Genomic DNA, 20384 nt, shown 5'->3' with positions numbered 1-20384 from the left:
AGTCTGGTCCTGGTTTTTGTCTTGGACAATGATGTATGCGAGTTTCAGCCGATCAACAGACACTGTCACATCCTTGCCTCGGATGTGTACTACAAATGTCTTTGCTTTGCGGCTTACTATCCTGTAGGACCCGTCGTACGGCTGCTGCAGCGGTCTTCCGACTGCATCGTGGCGTACGAATACCTGGTCTGTTGTACCGAGGTCCTTGAATACGAATGTCCGACGTTCGCCATGGCGGGTGCCGTTTGTCGGCCGGAGTCTCCCAAAGTGCTGCCGAAGGTCTTTGACGTACTCAGCTGCATCGCCATCCTGGGGCGCTCTTGGAGTCAGGAATTCTCCGGGTAACCGTATCGGCTCGCCGTAAAGGAGATCAGCTGCCGTCGCTCCTAAGTCTTCTCGCCACGCCACTCAAATGCCGAGTAGGACGGTGGGAAGGACTTTCGTCCACTGGTCGTCCTCGTGGCATTTAATAGCCGCCTTAAGCTGCCGATGTAGACGCTCTATCATGCCATTGGCCGCTGGGTGGTACGCTGTTGTTTTAAAGTGCGCTATCCCGTACAAGGCGCTTAGCTGTCTGAATAGATGCGATTCAAACTGCCTTCCTTGATCCGTAGTGATGCGGAGTGGAGTGCCGAATTGAGCTATCCAGCCCTCGTAGAAGGCACGAGCGACGGTGATGGCCTCTTGATCCATGAGTGGTATGACTTCAGACCATCGCGAGAAACGATCGATGCAGGTCAGGCAGTACCTATATCCTTCCGAGTTTGGCATGGAGATGAGGTCGAGATGGACATGTTCAAACCTTGCTGACGGCGGTGCGAAAGTACCGCGTGGCGCCGAGACGTGACGAGATATCTTGGAACGTTGACATTCCATACAGCTTCTCGCCCATCTTCGGCAGTCGACTTTAATCGACGGCCAAACGAATCGCTGCGTAACCAGTCTGACAGTTGCCTTGATACCTGGATGTGCGAGTTGGTGCACTGACTCGAATGCTGCCCGACGAAACCGCTCGGTGATAAATGGTCTCGCTGTTGCTGTTGAAACGTCGCAATACACGCTTGTTGACATTCCCGGTAGGTGTACCTGCTTCATTTGTAGCGCGGAGTTCCCGTCCAAGTAGGTGTTTAACTCGTCGTCAGTCTCCTGAGATCTTGCCAGAGCCTCGTAGTCCACGCCCGCTGCGACTTCCTCGATGCGGGAAAGGGCGTCGGCGACAATATTGTCTTTGCCAGCCACGTGTCTAATATCTGTCGAGAATTGGCCAATAAAATCAAGGTGACGGCATTGCCGGGGCGAGCACTTATCAGCTTTCTGTCGGGGGAAAGTGATCGGTTTGTGATCCGTATAGATGATAAAAGTCCTGGCCTCTACCATGAGTCTGAAATGTTTGACGGCCAGGTAGATGGCGAGGAGTTTTCGGTCATATGCGCCGTATTTTCTTTGAACGCCGTTTAGCTTTTTTGAGAAAAAGGCTAATAGTTCCCAACTATCGCCAATCCGTTGCTGGAGTACCGCCCCTACGGTAAAGTCTGAAGCATCGCAGACGATCGCCAGTGGCACGTTTGGCTCAGGGTGAGCTATCAAGGCCGCCTGCGCGATACTTTCCCTGCACACGTCGAACGCGGTTTGCGTCGTTGTGGTCCAGCCGACAGGGGTCTTACCTTTGATGTTCCCCTGGAGCAGGTCGTTCAGAGGCGCCTGAAGATGAGCGGCCTTGAGTATGAACCTCCTATAGAAGTTCAACATACCCAGCAGCTGTTTTGCCGTCGTTGGTCGGGGATAATTTCGAATGTCTTCAATCTTCTCAGGTAGGGGCTGGGTCCCCTCGGCAGAAACTTGGTAGCCGAGAAATTTAACTTTTGATTGCCCGAACACGCACTTGGCCTGGTTGATGACCACTCCGTATTTCCTTAATCGTTCGTACACGGTCTCCAAATGTCGGAGGTGTTCATGCTCTGAAGATAACGCGACGAGTATATCGTCGATATACGCGTAACAGAACTCCAAGCCTCGGAGAACTTCATCGATGAAACGCTGAAAAGTTTGCGCACCATTGCGCAGACCAAACGACATGAACGGGAATTCAAATAACCCGAACGGTGTCGTGATGACCGTTTTCTCGATGTCTTCGGGTGCGACGGGGATCTGGTTATATGCTCGAACTAGGTCGATCGTCGAGAAAATATTTTTGCCCCGTAACGATTGCGCGAAGTCTTCTATATGGCGAACAGGATATCGATCCGGCAAGGTCCTCGCGTTCAAAGCTCGATAGTCTCCGCATGGTCGCCACTCGTCGCTGGCCTTCTTAGGAATCATGTGCAGCGGCGATGCCCAACAGCTTTCTGATGGTCGTGCAGTCCCGAATTGGATCATTGCCTCGAATTCTTTCTTGGCCGCTCGCAACTTCTCCGTCGGCAACCGTCTCGGCTTATTGGCGATGGAAGGGCCTGGGGATGTGCGGATATGATGCTGTGTTGAATGTTTAGGTTCGGAGGGAGCGCCGCCCGGGCGTGTGATCTCCGGGAACATTTGCAGTTGCTCGTGGTAGACCGACGTTCCGGCAATCGTTTTGAAGCTGAGAATGTCGCAAATCGCTATGTGTCCTTTGGTAGTCAGCGAGGTCAGCTGGTCCAAAAGACGGCGGCCGCGGATATCGACGAGCAAGCCGTAGAACGCAAGAAAATCCGCTCCGATAATCGGTTTGGACACATCGGCGACAACAAACCTCCACGTATACGCTCTGCGCAACCCGAGATTGAGTGTAATCGTGATCGTTCCGAAAGTCGCGATGACACTATTGTTCGCCGCGGTAAGTTCATATGCCGACTTTTCGCGCGGCCCGCGGAGGAACGATCGCGAGTAAACGCAGAGGTCGGCGCCGGTATCGATCAAAAATTCTGTCTTGGAGTCCTTGTCCGTGACAAATAGGCGGAGGGACATAGGGCGCGGGTCGCTTGCCTCCATTAACGACTACCCTGGTCGTTTCCAGCGCGAAATCCGCAAGGCGCCTCACATTTGGTTGCCTCGGAGCCGAACCGCCAGTGATACCAGCACATCCCGTCTTTGCCGTGGCCGCAACTATGTGAGCGCGATCGGGCTGGGGAACGCCGCTCTTGTTGGCGACTGCTACGGTTGGGAATGCGGTCGCTGAGCGCCGCGACCTCTTGGCGGAGTCCGGTCATCATCTCCCCCATCTTAGCGGTGAGAATAGTCAAATGTTCGACCAGCGGCCCGATTGCTTCGGTAGATACCGCTGCCACGTGCCGTTTCTCGGGCAAGGCGTCGTTAATGGCGTCGGCGAGCTCAGTCATTTTGTCCAGGCCAGCCTCCGTCTGGGTTACGAGGATGGCTTGCATGGACGCTGGAAGTCGTCCTAATCAGATCGTTTTTAAAAAATCGTCCGGGACGGTCATGCCCGCTAACCCGCGCAGGTGGCGGAGGAATTGCGAAGGCTTCCGATCCCCGATCTCTTCATGTTCCAGCAGTTGCCGCGTTTTCTTCACCTGTGAGGTGCTGAGTCGGCGGGTCAGTTCCGCCTTGAGTAGTTGGTACCTCCCGGTCGCGGGAGGGTTAAGATGTCGCGGACTTCCGCAGCGTATTTGGCCTCGAGGTTGCCCAACACGTAATTGAATTTAGTGTCGTCGCTGGTTATGCCCGAGAGTGCGAACTGACTCTCTACCTGGCGAAACCACAGTTCGGGGTCGTGAGCCCAGAACGGCGGAATTTTAATCACCACGCGGTCGATTGACGCGGCGGTAGTCAAAGTGTTTGTTAAAACTGGCGCGATCACGGACGCGGCGGTGGTTTCTTCGGCCATTTCGGAGTGAATGCCAGTCAATTGTTTGCGACTCGCCGTCAGCGATTTTAATTCGTCCATATACCTGGCGCGATCACCCACAACCGTACTTCACTAAGGACACTGATTCGCGTGCACGTACTTTCGCGGGGTTTCGCGATTAAGTCAACCAATTTGCATGTATGCGGGATAACGTCGGGGTCACCAATTATGTGGGTATGTACGCCAAGGCGAGATTAAAGGTAAACTAAATACAATACTATATTTATTCGCTGTATCTTGTACAAGCGTGGTCGGAGGTGACCGTTCGCGAGAGTAGCCGAGAGTTAACTAACTCGTCCACATATTCCAACTTTTTGCAGTCCCCGTAACTTTATATAAATCGGAAAACTCCGCATGTGCCTTGAGGTCGCTCGCGGGTCTGCTCTATTGCCTCGAAAGGGTTCTATTCGACGCCACATGTGGAAGACAATACGTTTCCGCCATGTGTGTTGTCCATGCAATAGCACGTACCGGCGACCGTAAATCTCGAGATTTTAGGATGGAAAGGTAGATACGAAAGGATGAAAGTTGCGACATGTGTGGATTCGAGTAATGACAGTTGAGATTTGGATGGTCAGTCGTAGCGCGTCGCTACAATGCTATTATACTCGTTCATGCACACGTTTATACAGGGTGTCTCTAAAGTTTGACCCAGGCTCTTTATCTCGGAAACGGCTTTAGATATGGAAAAATGTTTTAGACAAAAATTGTAGGACTTGAAGGGGGACAGATGATGAAAATATGGACTTGACCTTGAGTGACATATTGAAGGTCAGGTGAAGGTCATCGATGTTCTCTTAAATGGAACCCCCTATTTTTTATTGCATATTTTTGTAATCCTTGTCGAGACGTTTTCAAAACACTATACCTATGTGGGTCTTTTGCGGAAGCCGTTCCCAAGGTACAAAGCTTGAAAGTTGACATATCATCGGCATTCGCATTATCCGATGAAATCGAATTTGTACATCAAGTGGCTCTAAAAAAGCAGACTTTGTATGTGTGTGTGTGTGCTTCTTTAGTAAAACTTTTCTCTCTTTTTCTCTACCATTTTTCTCCTTCCCCTTACAAACTAGAAGAAAAATAATTAGAGAAAAGTTTTACTAAAGAAGCGCACACTCACGCCAGCGCGCGCGCGCACACACACACACACACACACACACACACACAAAGTCTGCCCTTTTTAGGGCCACTTGATGTACAAATTTGACTGAACAACCTCTTCGCGATGTACATCGGATAATGCGAATGCCGATGATATGTCAATTTTGAAGCTTCGTATCTTGGGAACGGCTTGTGCAAAAGATCGACAAGGGTTATAAGAATATGCAATAGCAAATAGTGGGTTCCATTTAAAAAAACATCGATGACCTTCACCTGACCTTCAATAGGTCACTCAAGGTCAAGTCCATATTTTCATCATCTGTCCCCATTCAAGTCCTACAACTTTTGTCTGAAACATTTTTCCATATCTAAAGCCGTTTCCAAAATAAAGAGCCTGGGTCAGATTTTAGAGACACCCTGTATATATTTATATATACATATCGTGTTTTTGTTAAAAAATATGTAAATCATTGAATATATTACGCATAATAGTGTAAAATATTATTTAAAAATTTGTAAATTTTAACGGGCTAGAAAAAGTTAGACGCGGATAATAGTGCGTCAGTTTCAAAGAAAAATTAATTTTCATTGAAACTGATTAGTTGTCCACATAACACAAATTTTCCTTGGTACCAAGGATACTAAGATAATAAAAATAACTAAATAAATCTCAATTTTTAAATAAATTTCAACTTTTTAATAAATCTCAATTTGAGGTTTCATTTTCAATAAACTCCTCTCCCTCTCTTCCCCTCTCTAATGAAGCGTAGAGAAAAATATCGGGACAAAATCACTGAATCGGGAATCAAACCTGAGTGTTTCGCTTGTCGACTGCTCTTACTATTGAGCTAACGGACATAAGATTTTCATCTGCATACTAAAAATGGAATGATATATTCACAGCTATAGAAAAATCTGAATTTAGATTGTATGATTAACTTCTAAAAGTATAAGTAATACAAGTGATCAGAATCCAAAAGTAAAAAACTAATATTTTTTTTTATTTAATGACACGCAAATCAGGTTGTATATTATTATATATAAAAACCGGCTTCATTTGATTGATTATGTAAGAATATTTTTTTATACAATTTTTTAATAAAATTGTTGAAACTTTCTTTTACGGAATGTTAAATATATAAATTGTTATATTTGCATTACTTTGTTTTATAGTTATTTGTTCGCCGGGACACGCTCCGTTGGGAACGTCGGGATTTCGTTTCGCGATTTTGTGTGAGTGAGGATAGGAAACACTGGATCCGGAGTAGACGTCAAAGAATTAAATCCAACGTTATTATTGTATCTGTTACTATCACAATTAGTAACGGAGCAAGTTTATTTGAGGAAGGGATCACTAGACCCTTCGTGAACAGTCGCACTAATTCTTATAACTTTCGTGCAGATTAAGTGATAACGCAAAGCACGTAGCTTACTATTAGTAAGCAAGAGCGCGATTTTACTCTAAGATCGGCTACGCGAACGTGTGAGCGCGATGCTTTCTCTCGAAGAAGTCAATCGTTGTGAGTTTTCACACGGTAGCTAGTCCCCACGGATTGATCGTACGAGCTTCAATAGCCAATCGAGCGCGAACACAGGGCTATCACGCGAGTTCCTTTGACGCGGATTGGTCGTGTTTTTCATTTCGGGTTTTAATTTTCGGCACGCATTCCTCTGTGTTATTGAGAGACACATTCTCTGTTTGATTCGCGTGATCGCGTCAGGGGGCACCAGCTACCGGCAAGGAGATTTCGGCGGATTCAATCCGCGGATTTCGCTCGACCTATCGAATCGCGAACATATCGCCCACCTTGAAACGATAGTTTCAAATAATGAATGACTATTGGAATTAGCCATGATTATGCTTTTAGAAACTAAAAGTTGGTCGCCCGCCATGACATATGGTTTTACATCGGGGACAGGCGGTGTTTTTACAGTACGCTTTATATGCTTTCATACATGTTTACGACTTAACATAATACATATACCTTACAATTAATTTTATTATGTACACGAAGTTGATGCAGCCCTTGGATCGGCGGTTGTTTCTACATCGATCGGTAGAATGCACAATTGCCCGATAGGTCTTTTATATTCGGACGACGGAGTTCGGACTGACACAACGCGCACCAATCCGTCAGAACCCGGATAACATTGTATCACGCGGCCTAGTTCCCATTTGCATGGGGGGAGTAAATCGTTTCTAATGAGAACCATCGTACCGACGCGAATTAACGATTGCATTTTACGCCATTTGAACCTCTGTTGCAGGATGTTAACGTAATCCTGCTGCCAAATTTTCCAAAACTTTTCTGTCATTTGGCGCACTAATTGCCATCGTGAGAGACGGTTTTCATTTATATTTAGAATAGAAGGCTCCGGAATGGTTGTGATCGCGGATCCAATCAAAAAATGACCCGGGGTTATTGGCGTATAATCATCAAGGGTGTCGTTCAACGGGCCTATTGGTCGCGAGTTGAGACAAGCCTCTATTCGACTTAAGAGGGTGGCGAACTCCTCATACGTAAGAGTATGCGATGCGAGAATTCTTCTTAAGTGGTGTTTCACACTACGAATACCCGCTTCCCACAGCCCACCAAAATGTGGTGCATGAGGGGGAATGAATTTCCACACTACGTTATCCGAGGCAGTTTTGTTGAGAAAAGAAGGGTCTTGAAGAGCATTACGATATGCTCTTGCGAGTTCCCTATCCGCTCCAGCAAAGGTCGTGCCGTTATCGGAATACATGACTGCCGGTAAACCACGACGAGCGCAAAATCGAGTGAAGGCTAAAAATGCAGAGGTAGTGTAGCTACTAACGAGCTCCAAATGGATTGCTCGTGATGCAAGACAAACAAATAAAGCTATATATCCTTTGCGAGATGTTATCCCTCGGCCTGCTGAAGCTCGCGTCGCGACAGGTCCGGCGTAATCCACTCCACAATGAGAGAACGCACGGCTTGGTACGGAAACGCGAGCTGACGGGAGTTGTCCCATCTGTGTTACTCTTATTAATTTTGGCCATGAAGAGAATCTATTAGCTAAATCCCACGGCTCAGTTTTAATCGTCGTGAGGACATGAGCTCTCTGTTCCTCGAGGTGTTCTTTTAAGTGAGATTGTTCATGAAACGGCCAATCGATTTCTTTTAGTCGTAACCAAGAGGGGCCTTGCCACCATAACGAATACGATTGAAGCTCGCTTGCCAGAAGACCTCTGGATGCTTCATCGGCTGGATTCTCATTCGTCGAGATATAGCGCCACTCGGCTTGAGGCACTAGAGATTGGATTTCCGCTACTCGGTGAGCTACGAATGGTTTCCAACGCGACGGAGATGATTTTATCCATGCTAACGCGACGGTTGAATCTGTCCAGCAATAAATTTTGTCAGGAGTGAACTTGAGAGAGGAGTTGACGTAACTCATCAAGCGCGCTTGGAGTACCGCGGCTGACAGCTTCAAACGAGGAATGGTCATCGGCTTAACTGGAGCAACTTTCGATTTTGCAATAATTAAACTAATTGTGATCTCTCCGGATAGTGAGATTGTACGCATATATATTACTGCGGCGTATGCGGAGGTGGAAGCATCTGCAAATCCATGTAGCTCACCACGAGCAGTGTCGGAACCCCGTCCGCTCCATCTTGGCAACCGAAGTTCGCGCAAGTGAGGGAGTGCTTTGAAGATAGCTTCTCAACGGTCCATAATGGAAGATCGAATTGGATCATCCCAATCCAATTTATCACGCCACAAGCTTTGCATTAAAATTTTAGCTGAGATTGTGACGGGAGTGACCTATCCGAGCGGGTCAAACAATTTTGCAATTATCGAGAGAATTTTTCTTTTGGTATTTGGGAGGTACGGAGGTAGTGACACACGGAAGTGGAAGGCATCATGGACTTGACTCCAGGCGATTCCCAGAACATTGAGTGATTCGTCGATAGAAAATGTTCTATCGCTAGCGAGACCGTGATCAGTTTCCGAGATATCTGACAAAAGATCAGGATTATTGCTTGCCCATTTACGCAGTCAAAATCCTGCTCGAGCGAGCAGCTCACGAACCTCGTTGCGCGCTTGGCAAATCAAGGGAACATCGTCCTCTCCGAACAATACGTCATCGACGTAATTATGTTCTTGTATAATGGCGGAGGCTAATGGAAGCTCTGCTCCTTCGTCGAGGACCAACTGCTTTAGAACTCGAAGTGCTAGAAATGGAGCGGATGCTGTACCGTAAGTAACCATTGCTAACTGATAATCTTGGATTTTCGAGAAGTCGTCATTGTACCAGACGATTGTTTGATAATCACGATCACAAGGATCGACCCAAATCTGCCGGTACATTTTTGCAATATCTGCTGAATATACGTACTTATATTGGCGCCATTTTAAGAGCACGGCGACGAGATCCGTTTGCAATTTAGGCCCAATGTACTGATGTGAATTCAGAGATGTGCCATTAGATGTTAAGCTTGAAGCGTTGAACACTACTCGCAAGCGTGTGGTAGCGCTAGATTCACGAACCACTGGTTGATGGGGTATGTATATCGCTTGGAATTCCGACGATTTAGGAGGTGACGTGATCACCATGTGATGGAGCTTAACGTATTCAGTTAAGAATGCAGAATACTCGGCTTTTATTTCTAGTTGAGAATCCAAACGATACTTTAATGATTGAAGCCGTTGAACGGCGATCGAGCGTGATGCTCCTATTTCGAGAGGAGGAGGCGATTTGAATGGAATACGCACCATGTATTTCCCTTCCGCAGTTCGGGAATGATGCTTTACGAAGTGCGCTTCGCATCGCTCCTCGTCGGGGGACAGCAATGAATAGCGAAGTGTTTCTTCGACCTCCCAGAAGCGCCTAAGATCCTTTTCCAATGTGCAATGTGTTCAGTATGGAAATGGCGGCTCGAAAAAGTGCGACGTCAAGTGGTCAGTGAAATGTGAGAAGAAGCGGTAAACAGTGATAGACGGTAACAGACAGTATATTGATTTGTACAAGAATATTTACAAGAGTCAGTGCGCGGAGTGCAACGCGACAGAAACCGAGCGGCAACCAAAAGATTAGCAACGAATCCGCGTAAAGTCCAACAGTACTGAGAATATCTAGATCCGCGAGCGCGAAGGGCTTCGAGACTAGTGGCTCGAGATCGGCGGTAACGGGCCGACGGCTTTATCCTTCCGACCTTCGAGAGAGTTCTCTAACATGAGAACAAACAAATATTGGTCTTGCGACAAAGAATATCGGGCCCTCCCGAAAGTCGGAGAACAAAGCCGTTTGTTTTGCTCGCGCGGCGGCTGCCCGTGAGCGGTCGAGAGAACGCGGCTCTCCGAACCCTGTCGTGGCGCGCGCAATCTGCTCTAGAAGCAAAGCGAGAGAGCGAGGGAGTGAGAGCGGGCGAGCGCGTTTGTTCTCTCACACTCATCCCGCAACATCCCGCCCGCCTCGTCGTGAATGATTCGACGATCGCAATTCGCTCTCGAGACAGCGCTGGTGTCGCGGTGACAGGATCGATACCTCGATCGATCGAGGGCGCGCACGTGCCCCGCATGAGTCGTCGTCTGTGCGACTGATGCAAGCGATAACCGTGGGCAACCTAACCTTGCCTGTCAAAACAGACCGAGGATTGCTGGATGCGCCGAGGGAATCGCTCTATCACGGCGAAACAATGGTACGTATACACTTCGAGATGGATAACAACTAATTACAATTATTTTACAGTTAATTCGTCGATTGAAGCGCAATCGGCAGTCGGCGTCGGGGGGTCCGAAGGACTCGCGGCTGGCAGCGGGACGATTTTGACGACCGGGCGCGTCAGCTCGCCACCGGAGGTTCGAACTTTGACGACGTGCACCCGACACTCCCGGGTGCAGGCGAGTAACGCGCGCGAGCGGCCAACGACAAGGTGGAGTATTCTCGTTCTTGAGGAGGCAAAGTTGGCCCTCTCTCAAGTTCCCGCGGGTGGCCCACCACTTCGGTCGCGGGGTAAGTCCTTGCAGGTACTCGCGGGCCCAGCGCTGCCACAAGTGATCCCTCATCTGCTGCAGCAATTTCCAGCGGTTGAGGCGGCCTGATCTCGCATCCAGGAGGGAGGGCTCCGGAATCGCTAGCAAGGGGGCCCCGATGAGGAAGTGGCCGGGGGTCAGGGCATCGAAATCTTCCGGATCGTCCGTCAAAGCCTGCAGGGGTCTGGAATTGAGGCATGCCTCTACCTCCGCCAGGAACGTCGCCATCTCCTCGTAGGTCAGTCGGGTTTCTCCGATGACTCGTCGGAGGTGGTGCTTGACGGCCTTTACAGCGGCCTCCCAGAGACCGCCAAAATGGGGGGCGGCCGGTGGATTGAAGCTCCATCGGACACCGTCGTCCGCCAGGCGCCCGATGACCTTGTGGACCTCGCGACTCGCCGCTTTAAAGAGGGCCCGGAGCTGGCTGTCGGCTCCGACGAAGTTCGTGCCGCGGTCGCTGCAGACGACCTCGCACAACCCACGGCGTGACACGAAGCGTCGGAACGCGGCGAGGAAGGCCTCGGCGGAATAGTCGCTGACAGCTTCTAAGTGGACCGCGCGCGAGCTGAAACACACAAAAACTGACAGGAATCCCTTGTAGGCCTTGTGGTCGCGTCCCTTCGATGTCCGGAGCCAGATCGGGCCGGCGAAGTCCACTCTGGTGTGCTGGAACGGTCGGCTGGGAGTGACACGCGCCCTTGGCAGATCGCCCATCATTGGTTGAGGCGCGGCCGCCCGCCATCGCACACATGGGAGGCAACTGTTGATGTAGCGGCGAACCAGCTGACGACCACGAGGGATCCAAAATCGCTGGCGGATACTTGCGAGAGTGGCTTGGACTCCTCCATGTAAGGTTCGTCGGTAGCAAGCGTCTACCACTAGGTAGGTCAGGTGCGAATCGGTGGGCAGGATGACTGGGTGCCGCTGATCGAAATCCAGCAACGCGTGCTTAATCCGTCCTTTTACTCGCAGGATCCCGTCGCCATCGATGACTGGAGTCAACTTCCGGAGTGAGCTTCGTCCGGGCAGCGTTCGCCTAGCGCGGATGGTCTCAATTTCCAGACGGTAGCTCTGGAGTTGGACGGTCCGGACCCAGTGGAGGAGGGCAGTATCCAGTTCCGCTGGCTCTAAACATGGAGGGCGCGTGGCCTCGCCACCGTCGCGGGGGCGGCGCAAGCGCCATCGCCATATCCACGCCGAGACGCGCAGCAAGCGGCGCAGAGACGAGAACCGTCGCAGCTCTTCGGGTTCCGAAGCATCGACGACAGCATGGCATCTTGAGGGTCGCTGCTCCGGCAGGTTGACCGCGTCAACGAGCCCGGGGTCCTTCGGCCAGGCATCTGTAGATCCGAGGTAGCTCGGTCCGTGCCACCATAGCGGGTGGTCAACCAGCTCTCTCGGGGACACCCCCTGGGAGGCGCAATCCGCCGGATTCAAGCGTCCAGGTACGTGCCTCCACTTGGACTGTTCGTTGGTCCGCTGGATCTCCGCAACCCTGTTAGCCACAAAGGTCGTCCATCTTGCAGGGTGACCCCTGATCCAGGAGAGCACGACCGTGGAATCTGTCCAGAGGAAGGTGGGAGACATCGTCAGCCTGAGAGTAGTCCGGACATGCTCCGCTAACTTCGCCAACAGCGCTGCCGCGCAGAGCTTCAGCCGAGGAAGAGACACTCTCTTAAGCGGGGCAACTTTCGACTTCGCCAGCACCAGCGAGAAATAGGGCGTACCGTCGCTCACCGCCCGGAGGTACACTATGGCGGCGTATACCCGTTCCGAACCGTCGGCGAAGCCGTGGATTTCGACGTCGTGGGGAGCGGCATCGCAGCGGAACCAACGCGGCACACGTATCCTCGCCAACGCAGGAAGCTCCTCCTCGAAGTTCGTCCAGCTAGCGGCGTCTCCCGGGGCCAAAGGGGCGTCCCAGTCCAGCTGCTGCAACCAGGTGGATTGGATAAGCAGTTTAGCTCTCACGACGATGGGCGCCAACCAGCCCAGAGGGTCAAACAGGCAGGCCGTCTGCGAGAGGACCACTCGTTTGGTGGGAGTAACATCCGCCGACTCCCTGACGGCAAGAGTGAGGTTGTCTCGCAGTGGGCTCCACCGCAAGCCCAGCACGGAGCAGTCGTCGGTAGGTAGTGCGGCGTCCACAGCCGGCTGGTGCTGGTGCTCGCTCGGGACATTCGTCAGGATGGCCGTGTGGTTAGCGGCCCACTTCCGCAGCGGAAACCCGCCCGCCGTGCAGAGGGCCGTCACCTGCTCCTGAAGGCGGCGTGCAGAATCCAGGTCGGAGGCGCCGGTGAGGATGTCGTCCATGTAAACATCCTGCTGCAGAACTCAGGACCCCAGCGGATAGCGGTGAGTCTCGTCGGAGGCGAGCTGCCGCAGCACCCTGATAGCCAAGTATGGCGCGCACGCCAGCCCGTACGTGACAGTGTTGAGCTGGAACATTTTTACCTCTTTATCTTCCATCCACAGGATGCGCTGCATGTCTCGATCCTCCTGGTGGACGCGGATCTGGCGGAACATCTTCTCCACGTTAGCGGTGAACACGTAGCGGTGGTAACGCCAGCGCAGTAGCACGTCCGCGAGGACCGGCAAGAGATTGGGCCCAGAGTGCAGGAAATCGTTCAGTGCCAACCCGGCAGCAGTGCGAAAAGAGCCGTTAAAGACGACCCTAATCTTGGCGTCGTCGCCGGAGCCCCGGAGCACCCCGTGATGCGGCAGGAAACAGCAACGAACTGGGAGGTCGAGGCGACTGTCTTGGCATCGGCGGGCGACATGTGACCAAGGGCACGATAATCGCTCATGAAGGCCTGATAGCGATATCGAAGTGCTGGATCGCGCTCGAACCGGCGCTCCAAGGCACCGAGCATACGGGAGGCGGCGCGGCGCGTCGAAGAAAGGTCCGGCAACTCTCGTCGAAGGGGCAGGCGAACAGAGTATCGACCGTCGGGAAGACGTCGATGCGTTCAGGCGAAGAGGTCGTCGCACGCTTTCTCCTCGGTGGTGAACGGCAAGGCGCAGCTAGGAGGCTCCTCCCACTCCCAGAAGCGACGCACGGCAGCCGTGAGATCGTCCACCGTGGAACACTGGATCGAGGCTGCTGACGAAGATGCACGTCCGTCGGTCCCAGTCGTCCCCAGGATAATCCAGCCAAGACGTGTCCGTTGTGCAATCGGCTCCATTGATCCTCCACGTCGAATGTCGGGAAGCACTATGTCGGCGTAGGGATCAGCGCCTAGAAGCAGTTCCACCGGATCGCGACGGAAGAACTCTGGGTCGGCCAGCTCGAGATCTTGGACGTGGGACCAAGAACGCGCACCGCCATCCACGGAGCCGCTGTACATAGAGAGTTGCGGCAACACGAGCGCGGAGAGGCTGCACGAAAACCGTCCCGAGCGCGAGGACAGCGCGACGGCGACGCGGCCCCGGGAGAACCCCGCCTGAACTCCGCCGATGCCGAAGATAGCGACCGACGTCGAGACACGCGGCAACCGAAGTCGTTGTGCGAGCGATTCGGTGACCAGACAGGCTTCGGAACCCGGATCCACCAACGCACGAAACTGTATGACGCCGCCCGTAACGGTCAGTCACGCGGACGCGAGCCGTAGCGAGTAGGACCGACGCACGTTCAACCGGCGGGCGCTCCGCCACATGCACCGTCGATGACGGTGCGCTCTCCACAGCGAGCGGCGTGGGAGACAAGAAGGCCTCGTGCAGCGATGTGTGATGCCGACCCGCGCATCTGTTGCAGCTCTTGGTGGAAGGACACTCACTGACCATGTGACGGCCCAGACAGTTCCAGCAGCGTAGGTGAGTAGCTACTGCTTCGCGCCGCTCCAGGGCCGACTTTCGCTTGTATATAGCTCGCAATAAGCTATAAAGTGCTCCTTTTTACAGAGCGGACAACCGCGGCTCGAGTCGGCGGCGCGGCTCTTCACGTGGTTACTTCGGGCGTATCGCCCGGTCCTGTCGGCCGCCTTCCCGGGAGGTTCACCGGCTGCAGGTCGCAACGCTTCCTGGGTCATCAGTTGCTCTTGGAGGAACGCTCGGAACTCTTCGTACGTCGACGGCTCGGAGCTCTTCCCCAGCGAGTTCTCCCACTCCCGGCGAGTCTTTGAGTCGAGAAGGTCAACGACGAGATGTACAAGGAGGTCAGAACAGCTGGAGATCGGGCGGCCTATTCCTTCTAGGGCGCCGACGGTAGACAGCACGCCGTGGAAAATGCGTCGAAGGTCGGTCACTGGATCTGACTTCATCTTCGGGAGCGCGGTAAATGCGGCCAGGTAAGACCTCACCAGCAGGCGTTTATTGTCGTAGTGTGTGGTCGCTGAGAGTGGCCCACGCTCGCTCGAAGTTGTCTTCCGTGGTAGGCAGGTTGCGAATCAGCTGTTCGGCATCCCCCTTTACATTGGTCTTCAGGTAGTGTATTTTTTCTACCTTTGACAGGGAGGCCTCACCGACTACGAGAGAGGAGAACAGATCTCGGAAGGACGGCCAGTCCTCGAACCTTCCAGAGAACTGCAGCAGCTGAATACGCGGGAGAGTGGTCCGCGAGGCCGACGGGGTCGTCCCCCGTGACTGCGCCGCGGAGTCTGCAAGCTCCTTCGCCTGGAGACTACGCTTCATATCCAGCAGCAAGTCCTTGTTCAGGAGGTAGGCCTCCTCGGCAAGCGCAGGTATATCTAACGTCATGTACGGGTCCTTAACGATTTGATCCAGGTGGTCGAGGAGCGTCATTTTGCGAGTCAAACTTGCTCCAGTTTTTTTCTAGGGCTTGCAGCCGAGCTTCGATGGCGCCCAGAGTGACCTTGGAAGATCCCAACTTCATAAGGTTGTCGTGCGCGCGCGAGATTTTGCCATAGAGGACAGTGGCGGCGGCCACGATAGATTTAACGTCCGAATCCATTCTGTTACAGGTGGTACACTGCACTTCACCAACGGCACCACAGCACTCCGAACTTGAGACGACCACGGGTTTGCCGACGAAGACAGCTCCAGAGCAGAAGCTATAATCCGGCTCGAAGGACCAACAATGTTCAGTATGGAAACGGCGGCTCGAAAAAGTGCGACGTCAAGTGGTCAGTGAAATGTGAGAAGAAGCGGTAATCAGTGATAGACGGTACAGACAGTATATTGATTTGTACAAGAATATTTACAAGAGTCAGTGCGCGGAGTGCAACGTGACGGAAACCGAGCGGCAACCGAAAGATTAGCAACGAATCCGCGTAAAGTCCAACAGTACTGAGAATATCTAGATCCGCGAGCGCAAAGGGCTTCGAGACTAGTGGCTCGAGATCGGCGGTAACGGGCCGACGGCTTTATCCTTCCGACCTTCGAGAGAGTTCTCTAACATGAAAACAAACAAATATTGGTCTCGCGACAAAGAATATCGGGCCCTCCCGAAAGTCGGAGGACAAAGCCGTTTGTTTTGCTCGCGCGGCGGCTGCCCGTGAGCGGTCGAGAGAACGCGGCTCTCCGAAGCCTGTCGTGGCGCGCGCAATCTGCTCTAGAAGCGAAGCGAGAGAGCGAGGGAGTGAGAGCGGGCGAGCGCGTTTGCTCTCTCTCACACTCATCCCGCAACACAATGAAAGATGTTTATATTTGATGATGATGCGAGTGATGTTTGAGTAGGGCCTGATATTACCCAACCTAAATGCGAGTTTTGAGCGATCGGCTGTCCCACGGGTCCTTTCCGAAGGCCTTCTAATATTAGCTGGCTATACAAATTGACACCAATGATAATTTCTATCGGTTCTGATCCGGTAGGATTATCATCGGCTAAGTGCAGGTTAGTTAAATGTCGCCATGAGACAATCGTTGCTGTAGTTCGCGGAGCGTATTTAGTTAATGACTTCATTATGTAAGCTTGAGTAATAAATACGGGCTCATTGCTTCTTCGCGAGCTAATTTGAATTAGCGAAGTATATCGACAAACACAAGAATCCAAACCCCCGACAACAGAGATTGTCGTTTGAGCGCGATTACGACGCAACCGCAATAATTGAGCTAGATGCTCACTAACGAAAGTAACCTCGGACCCTTGATCGAGCAGAGCTCTCGCAGTTAGTGCGCGCCCTGTCGTGGATGTCACGGTTACCTTCGCCGTCGCAAGTAAAATCGACGATGTACTTAAATCTTGTGCAACGGACGAATGCATCACAACGGCTTGTTTGAACGTATCGACTTTCGCAACTTGATCTGTAAATGCCGATAGAGAAGAATCGCTCTTAACGCTATTTGTAGAAGGAGAGGCCGAGTCACGATGTAATAAAGAATGATGCTTTTGTTGACACATGCGACATAAAAATTGACTTGAACAGTTAGCTGCCGAATGTTTAGCACTCAAACAATTAAAACAGCGACTCGACTGTTTAATGAAATCGAAACGTTGACTCGGACTCTTCTTTATAAACTGTGAACATTTGAATAAACTATGCGAATTTTTACATAGAGGACACGACGCGGGATTTTTGAATGACGCGGTCGCATTGTGTATTTTTACACTTTTATTTGATATATCTGATTTTGATATCGCAGTTTCATCTAATGCGAATGCTCGCGATGACAAGAACTTTGTTACATCACTGAAGGTCGGTATCGTAGAATCGACGCTACATTTAAGTCGCCATGCCCGCCGGGAAGACGGATCCATTTTACTTGTTACAAAGTATACAAAAATATCATTCATAATATCTTCTGGAGTTCGATCGAGACGTTTAAGCGCAGTTGCTGCTCGAAGAGTTTTGTCACGTAACAAATGTAACTCCGAGGCAGATTCCTTTTCAACTAATGGAAGATTTTTTAATCCGGAAATATGTGTCTCGATTAGTTGACGTTTATTTTCAAAGCGAGATTTTAGCTCGTTCCACGCAAGTACAAAATTGTCATTTGTTACGGAAAGATTCGCAATCGGTTCTTGAGCGCTCCCGGTTAGACTCGAAACTAAGAAATGCATCCGCGTAAAATCCGTCAGCTCTTTATTTTGAATAATTAACGCGTCGAATCTGTCGCGAAAGCTCTCCCATTCGCTTGCTTCGCCGGAAAAGGAGGGTAGCTTTATTGGCGGGAGATGCTTTAAAGAAAGAGATGTGTCCGACCTTGGTTGTTGTAATGAGAATTCACTTGATTGGTTTGGACTCACGGGCGGCTCCAATTCTTCCAGCCATTCAGCTATGAAGTCCAAAGTTGTTTGATAAATTTCCTCGTGTTGATCCATCAACTCGTCCTTGAAGTAATCGATGGTCTCTCGTTTGGATTCCGGGAAGTGCTGAAGAAGTGATGCATTTCCTTGGAGGCATTTATTCCAAGTCTCTTTTAGCTAGGAGATCCTCGAACGAATTTTTGCTGGCGTGTAATTACCTCGCCTAAACTTCTTAAAGTTGTCTACACCGAAGCTTTCGACACCGAATGAAACAAAGATAATTGTTTTTCAAGAAGCTCATTCATTTTGGACATTCACGGAACTCACTCACGTTAAGGTTGATCGCGCCTAGAAACCTCAATCCGGCTCGAAGGACCACAAATGTTCGCCGGGACACGCTCCGTTGGGAACGTCGGGATTTCGTTTCGCGATTTTGTGTGAGTGAGGATAGGAAACACTAGATCCGGAGTAGACGTCAAAGAATTAAATCCAACGTTATTATTGTATCTGTTACTATCACAATTAGTAACGGAGCAAGTTTATTTGAGGAAGGGATCACTAGACCCTTCGTGAACAGTCGCACTAATTCTTATAACTTTCGTGCAGATTAAGTGATAACGCAAAGCACGTAGCTTACTATTAGTAAGCAAGAGCGCGATTTTACTCTAAGATCGGCTACGCGAACGTGTGAGCGCGATGCTTTCTCTCGAAGAAGTCAATCGTTGTGAGTTTTCACACGGTAGCTAGTCCCCACGGATTGATCGTACGAGCTTCAATAGCCAATCGAGCGCGAACACAGGGCTATCACGCGAGTTCCTTTGACGCGGATTGGTCGTGTTTTTCATTTCGGGTTTTAATTTTCGGCACGCATTCCTCTGTGTTATTGAGAGACACATTCTCTGTTTGATTCGCGTGATCGCGTCAGGGGGCACCAGCTACCGGCAAGGAGATTTCGGCGGATTCAATCCGCGGATTTCGCTCGACCTATCGAATCGCGAACATATCGCCCACCTTGAAACGATAGTTTCAAATAATGAATGACTATTGGAATTAGCCATGATTATGCTTTTAGAAACTAAAAGTTGGTCGCCCGCCATGACATATGGTTTTACATCGGGGACAGGCGGTGTTTTTACAGTACGCTTTATATGCTTTCATACATGTTTACGACTTAACATAATACATATACCTTACAATTAATTTTATTATGTACACGAAGTTGATGCAGCCCTTGGATCGGCGGTTGTTTCTACATCGATCGGTAGAATGCACAATTGCCCGATAGGTCTTTTATATTCGGACGACGGAGTTCGGACTGACACAACGCGCACCAATCCGTCAGAACCCGGATAACATTGTATCACGCGGCCTAGTTCCCATTTGCATGGGGGGAGTAAATCGTTTCTAATGAGAACCATCGTACCGACGCGAATTAACGATTGCATTTTACGCCATTTGAACCTCTGTTGCAGGATGTTAACGTAATCCTGCTGCCAAATTTTCCAAAACTTTTCTGTCATTTGGCGCACTAATTGCCATCGTGAGAGACGGTTTTCATTTATATTTAGAATAGAAGGCTCCGGAATGGTTGTGATCGCGGATCCAATCAAAAAATGACCCGGGGTTATTGGCGTATAATCATCAAGGGTGTCGTTCAACGGGCCTATTGGTCGCGAGTTGAGACAAGCCTCTATTCGACTTAAGAGGGTGGCGAACTCCTCATACGTCAGGGGACACCAGCTACCGGCAAGGAGATTTCGGCGGATTCAACCCGCGGATTTTGCTCGACCTATCGAATCGCGAACATTATTTAAATTGCCACAACTTTTTATCTGTGCGACTGAAAATAAAGAAATAAATTTTTCTAAAACATATAATTCTGATTTCAGATATATTATAAAATTTTTTTATACGACTTATATGATGAAATGTGATACAAGGGCAGCCATATCTAATTGGACAGAATTTGATATGCCATATCTCTTGATAAAACATGATAATGAATACATCTTACAGTAAAAATAAAACCGTAAAAAATCGAGCACATATAACAATAAGAAATATGCCATGTAATTCTTGCATTACTTTCAATATCGCTGTTAACGATCTAGTATAATATACAGAAGTTTGTGTTACATTTAAAATCCAAAAATAAAAATAAATTTAAAAATAAATTTATTGCTTTATATTGTTATGTAATTACATCCAAGAATAACTGAGGCTCTTATATAGGTTCTACCTTGTTAAAGCTTTTTTACTTCACTAATATTCAAACATTATTTAAAACTCGATTTTCTC

The 20384-nt window shown here is 50.2% G+C and overlaps 3 protein-coding genes across 3 annotated transcripts; all 3 read right to left on the bottom strand.

Annotated features, from left to right (window-relative positions):
- Positions 1-2966: 2966 nt before the first annotated feature.
- LOC145946247 (uncharacterized) lies at positions 2967-3880 on the bottom strand. Its single transcript, XM_083055772.1, has 2 exons — positions 3556-3880; positions 2967-3364 (listed from the first exon to the last, which is right to left on the bottom strand). Exons 1-2 carry the CDS (start codon positions 3878-3880, stop codon positions 2967-2969), a joined length of 723 nt encoding a protein of 240 aa, XP_082911898.1.
- A 3063-nt stretch (positions 3881-6943) lies between these two features.
- On the bottom strand, positions 6944-8413 carry LOC145946246 (uncharacterized). The gene has a single exon (XM_083055771.1). The coding sequence runs from the start codon at positions 8411-8413 to the stop codon at positions 6944-6946; it is 1470 nt and encodes a 489-aa protein (XP_082911897.1).
- A 4863-nt stretch (positions 8414-13276) lies between these two features.
- LOC145946245 (uncharacterized) lies at positions 13277-13815 on the bottom strand. Its single transcript, XM_083055770.1, has 2 exons — positions 13682-13815; positions 13277-13616 (listed from the first exon to the last, which is right to left on the bottom strand). The coding sequence occupies exons 1-2, from the start codon at positions 13813-13815 to the stop codon at positions 13277-13279; spliced, it is 474 nt and encodes a 157-aa protein (XP_082911896.1).
- Positions 13816-20384: the final 6569 nt, after the last annotated feature.

This window comes from Prenolepis imparis, unplaced genomic scaffold (assembly GCF_030444845.1).
Source record: "Prenolepis imparis isolate NDT839.2.m4 unplaced genomic scaffold, iyPreImpa1.0 SCAF_15, whole genome shotgun sequence".
NCBI lineage: Eukaryota > Metazoa > Arthropoda > Insecta > Hymenoptera > Formicidae > Prenolepis > Prenolepis imparis.
The sequence above is the reverse complement of the archived record's forward strand: the minus strand, read 5'-3'. Positions and strand labels throughout refer to the sequence as shown.